The sequence below is a fragment of the Bidens hawaiensis genome, unplaced genomic scaffold, assembly GCF_021521415.1.
Source record: "Bidens hawaiensis isolate Kalapana, Puna unplaced genomic scaffold, B.hawaiensis_p1.1 tig00002866_1, whole genome shotgun sequence".
NCBI lineage: Eukaryota > Viridiplantae > Streptophyta > Magnoliopsida > Asterales > Asteraceae > Bidens > Bidens hawaiensis.
Window position 1 is genome coordinate 1,026,699 of NW_027491154.1, and position 5,771 is coordinate 1,032,469.

The 5,771-nt window shown below is 40.2% G+C and overlaps 1 protein-coding gene across 1 annotated transcript; it reads right to left on the reverse strand.

The window, feature by feature from the left end:
- Positions 1-1,178: 1,178 nt before the first annotated feature.
- LOC143621509 (protein NARROW LEAF 1-like) lies at positions 1,179-5,498 on the reverse strand. Its single transcript, XM_077092917.1, has 6 exons — positions 5,317-5,498; positions 4,075-4,595; positions 3,853-3,996; positions 2,890-3,130; positions 2,299-2,799; positions 1,179-1,702 (listed from the first exon to the last, which is right to left on the reverse strand). Exons 2-6 carry the CDS (start codon positions 4,567-4,569, stop codon positions 1,290-1,292), a joined length of 1,794 nt encoding a protein of 597 aa, XP_076949032.1. The 5' UTR covers positions 4,570-4,595; positions 5,317-5,498; the 3' UTR covers positions 1,179-1,289.
- Between the last annotated feature and the right edge of the window lie 273 nt (positions 5,499-5,771).

Here is a 5,771-nt window from a genome sequence, read left to right on the forward strand (position 1 = left end):
TGTTTGTAAAGACTGTGTAGCCGGTATTCCCCCCAGTAGCTGGGGTTGTGGTTACCGGAGTTTCTTTAACCATCTTTCCAGAAGTTTGAAAAAACTGAGGAAATGAAGTTCTAGCTTTTATGCACGGATGGCGCCAATGAAGAAACACTAACCAGACCCTGGGCAGATTACGGATAACCTGGGGGTTAGATAGATGTTTCCCACGAGGGGTTAGACCCGGCAAAGATGGTTCTTCTGATAACCTGCAAAACAGACACCGTGAGCTTGTCACTGAGAAGGGGGGGTTCCTCCTTGTGACCACCCTCCGGCGTGAGAAACAGACTAGATTGCTCTTTAAATATAAATGTATATTAAGAGATTGCTAGAGCAGATATCAGGTATAATGTGATGATAATGTGATAAGATGAGATGATCATACCATTTGGGGTATTTATAGCCGAAGGTAGGTTTCCAAGGAGGTGTGGCCGGCTGAATAGTATTCCTGTTCTACCAACTGTGGCCTACGCACGTGCCATGCTGGTAGTTGGTGGGTAGGCAGCGGCTGACAATGACCAGGCCTGCTGTGTACTATTCCTTTTCCACCAACTGCCGGCTATGCACGTGGTATGACAGGAGTTAGTGAGTAGGCAGCGGCTAATAGTGACATACAGTACAAGAGCATGCTGCTCGCCATACTGTTGTCAATAAGCTGTCATATCTTTAGTCAGATCTTTTGCCCATACCTCGTCAGGTATAGTACAAAAGATCTTCCCGTATCGTACGGACTGGCTTTTGGGCGGGGGTATTCCCCCTCCCGCCTTTGTGCGGGATTGTTCCCGGCTTTGCTCATTCCTTCAGGTGACACTGAGTGATTGAGAGCTAAGTGCCTTGTGCGTGTAGCCTTGCTGCGCGGGTGGCCTTCCCTGATGGCTTGTATCCGCAGCTGCGGGAACAGGCAGAGTACTTCACCATTGGGAGGCATTTCCTGCGGAAACAGCTTGCGTACTGCGCGTAAGGACGTCACGTCTCTGAGCATTTCTATGTTTTTTTTTCCTTAAACTGGGTGTGTTTGATTAAAAATACCAGTTGCATGTTTCTGTAATTGATCTTCTAATTTTGTTTTTATTTATTGTTTAATTATTTTTTGCACGGCATGTTTTTTTATTTAGTCACCAACAGGGTTTGAACCCTTACCTTGATACCGTTAGGCCAAACACTAATAATAACATCGTCTCACATTTCATCATAACTCACAGCTTAATTAAAGCACGATTAACATACCATAATGGACAAGTACATAACACATGGCCTCATTTAGCTTCTTCATCCATACTTGGTGACAAAGGATCAGACCGCCTTCTTTTCGCCTCATTGTCCCCCAAATGAAGGTCAAACCCAAGATCCTCATCGCTCTCGGTCTTCAACGCGCTTAGATCCTCAGACCACCGTCGCTCATTTCTATGCAACGGTGAGTGCCCGTTAAAACTCGGAATAAACTGAAGCTCGACGTTTGGCCCATCTTCCATGTGGGCTGCATTTTCTGTAGGCGTCAAATTGATATCAGGCCCACCACCACCTGATCCGTTTTCTAAACGGATATGTTGTTGGACGTGTAATCCTAATGGCTCAGCTTCGTCTTTCGGTAGCACAATTTCGGGCGGTGAAGAATCGCCACCTGGTGAAACGGGCACCGTTGAAGCAGCCCTTTGTTCTTGTACTGCACCTGTCCAAATATAATCATAAAAATCTCACAATCTAATATTCAAAAGAGAAAATTTCACAACTGATCCCTATGGATTGACTATATTGCAAGTTTGGGCCCCAGAATTTTAGTCCAAACATTTGTGAGAGGGTTGCACGTTTAGTCCTCACCTTTAGTACAGTTAGCTCGTAATAGACAAGTGATGTCGTGTGCCACATATGTAAGGATAATTTTTTTTTTTTTAAACTAGACTCCTAATAAAATATTCTTTCAAACTCCAGAACTCCTAACTGACTTCATCACCTTCGATCAATGTGAAATCGAAGGTTTAGTGCCTAGTTGATGGTGATGAGGTGAATGTTAGAAGTACAGGGCTACAGGAGTATGAAAGAGCAATTTATTAGGAATCCAAATTTAAAAAGATACAATTATCCTCAGAGTCACGATGGAACATGACATCAATTTTCCGCTAAAAATTAACTAGGACTAACGGTTGGGACTAAACGTGCAACCCACCACCCAATGTTAAGTTTGCCATTTTTAACATCTGGGGACCAAACTTCCAATATGGTGAAACCGCAAGACTAAACATGCAATAAGAAGCCCAACTTCCAAACCTTTAAGGGCATCACTTGTTGTAATAAGATCAAGTTCAAGAAGATTAAGTAAACGACCAAGGTCAACACCACTAGTCCAGTTTTCCGGTGGTTGACCGATTTTAAGTTTAAGCCGACCGCGATTAGCGGTCCCACCCCATATGATCCCAATGGGTCTCGGTTTCTCGTCGTTTTCACCCGCCATAATAATGAGACTTCCACTATCACCTTCCAGGTCAAAAGTTTGTTGATTTTCACCAACAACAAGAAAATCAGTAAAAAAGCATATTCCTTTTTCGTCATTGTATTGAAGGGCGTAAGCCAAGACAGTTCCTTTGGTCAAACCCGAGCTCCTACCAACTTTCATCACTTTCTTGCCAATAAGACTGTTGATTGGGGATTGCAAATCTATGACTTTAACGTCACCAATTCCTCCAACATCTTTTACAGATGTGGTTACAATTGACATGTCAAAATCATCACTGAAGGGGATGAACGCCCCATCTGCTCTCACAAATGTCTCTGCATTTATATCAAGTTCAAAACTTTTTTACATTCTAGATACTAAATGTACTTTTAGTAACTATTAATAATTATTAAGGGTTAATTAACCTGGGTTGGTGCCAGCAAAGATGCCATACCAAAGGTCATCTGTGATGAATGAAGTAGCTCTCTCAACGGCACCAAGATATATCCCAGGTCCGAGTGTCGGTGGTAAATGATGAAACATTTTTTGATTTGGATAGTCTAAGTTAACCGCCACATGGCGGTTTGTGAGAAAGCCGACTTGCTGGTTGCCTGTTTGACTTCTCACAATAGCACCTAATGTCCCATATGTCTCTTGACTTGCTACCTAAAATGCATATAAAGGAACATTTTTTTATCAATTATAACCAAAATAATTCAATACAGCACCACTCTTTAACCAGTCCATATCCATACAATAATAATTAGACCTGTAAACGAACTGAACATTCAGTGAACCGTCCGGCAGGAAGTTCGTTCAAGTCCGTTCATTAATAAACAAACAAATGAACACATGTCCTGTTTGCTCATTTAAGTTCATGAAATTTGTGTTCCTTTATGTTCGCTAACTCACGTTTGTTTATGTCCGTTCATTAGGTTTGCTTGTTTAAATATTCATTGAAATTAATGTATTACCAGTGTCTAAAAACCACTTGATTTCATATTTTTATCCTTTGTTTAGATATCTTTGTTTACTTCTGCAATCTTGATGTAATGATGATGATATGTTAAGACTTAAGACTTTAATTTGGATATTCAAAATTACTTATAGTTGGTATTCGTTTATCTTTTCATGAACCATTAATTTAAAATATTAACACACTAACATGCACAAAGACGAGCACGCTCACATTCTTAACGAACAAACACAACCAAGAAAATTCATCCTCTTTAAGTGTTTGTGTTCAGTCCTTTAACCGATTAAAGTTACCAGAGGAACACGAAAAAGCCCCATTTGTCTCGTTCAGTTCTTTTACAGGCCTAAAGATAGCTACTTGATCAATAATTGCAACATAATGACATCAATAACAGAGGTTAAGCTAATATTACCTGAGAACCTGAACCGATACACGCCCCGCTTCCACGCAGATCGTCCACAATATCGGTGTACAGCTGCTCTTTGCTTGCTAGTTCAGGTGTACCAAAGTAAGAGAATTCCAAAACATCCACATCACACCACACACTCCCAGGTCCCTATTGGATTAAGATGATTCGCCAACAAAAATGAGCAACTGAAAATCATAGGAATGAATAATAATAGTTGTTTCTTACCTCAAGAATAGTTGGTAGACACTGAATGGGGCTAAGCCATTGCTTATTAACTTTACGCGACACGAACACCAAGATTGCAGGTATATCTGTCAACACACCCTTACGAATCCTAAACCCGATAGCTGTACCGAGACTGTAGCACCGCAAGATCTTACTGTGAGAAGCCCGAATAGTCATGAGCTCAAGCAAAGTGGTTGCTTGATGGCCTTTAGGTAGCCTGCCTATAGATTCGGGTAAAACGCCCTTTTGTAGGTTCACAAAATAGTTTGTTCTTTCTTCAGCAGCATCACTTAACCGGCTTGATACAGGCCATGAAAAGTAAGCTGCATTGCTTTCTGAGTGTTGTCCACCCGATGCATACGGTTGAAGTGTTGGTGGGTTGAATGAAGGGAGATTAGACTGACTGTAACATGTTTTTTCCAAATCGAGTTCTGATTCGTCTGATGGTGTTGAGCCAGAAGAACGGATTCGCGTGTTTACTCTCGTTGGATCCATGTTAAGTTGTTAACTTGAACGATAAACTATAGAATTATGAGAACCACGTGAGTAATTGTATATTACTGATCAGCTATTTATAGAATTACAAAGAGGATAACTAAAGAGGAAACTTAATCAAAACATATCTTCTAACTAGGGGTGTACTTCCGGTTTTCAGGTTCCTCAGGTTTAAGAATTCTAAATCTAGAACCGAAACCCAACCCTAATCTCTCCCGGGTTTTTCGGGTTTGGGTTTTATCGTGTTTGACCTAGAAAACTAAATATATATATATATATATATATATAATATTTGACTGAGTACTGACTACTGAGAACAAAGATGGAAACAGCTGAACAAAAATCTGTAGATCGAGCAAAAATCTGTAGAATTTTCGTCGAAGATAAACTAAAAGCGTAAAATTCGTATAACTAGTAGAATAAATAAGCAATTAGAACTTAGAAGTAGAATAGCCACAGAACTTAAAATCGATAAATACTAAACGAACGAACGTGCACTATTAGAATATAAAACGCAGAACGGGCTTTTCAGGTTGACCCGAAACCCAAAAACGGGTAACAAGTACCTGAACCGAATTAGAACGGTCGGGGTTAACAGTTACCCGAATAAGAAAGGTCCAGGTTACCCGGGTTGGGATTCGGGTTGCGGAAAAAAGTGACAAACCTATTAATATATTCAGTCAGGCATTTAAACAAACACCTTATGGGCAGTCATTTATATACTAAAACCCTAACTACAAAAGGTACCTGATGAATTAAAACAGTAGCATCAAGTAAGTGACAACTGGGTATGTATGTATAGCTTGAATCATGGAAGCAATTGAATCAAAATAATATGGAATTGAAAGGATTAAAGAGTATGATCAGGTGTAATTTGAAAAGGAGCTTACTAAATTGGGAAAGCGACTGTGCGTGCAACTTTTGGATTGAATTGACTAATAATATTATGCAGATATGATCGGCCAGTTGTCGGATTACTAGTGAAATCTTTAAAAGATTTTTAACGAGTGTGAGACAATGATAATTGATTGCACAAGGAAAGATAATTAATACATGGAGTTGAAGTGGGAGACCAAGACCTGGGTGTAAAAAATAGTTAGGGGGTGTTTCAAATCAAATTCGAGTTTGTCTTTGACTCAGGCGAGTCATGTCTAAAATGTTAAAATCTGTAGGGACGGTTTTGGATATGTGCAGGCTAGGCA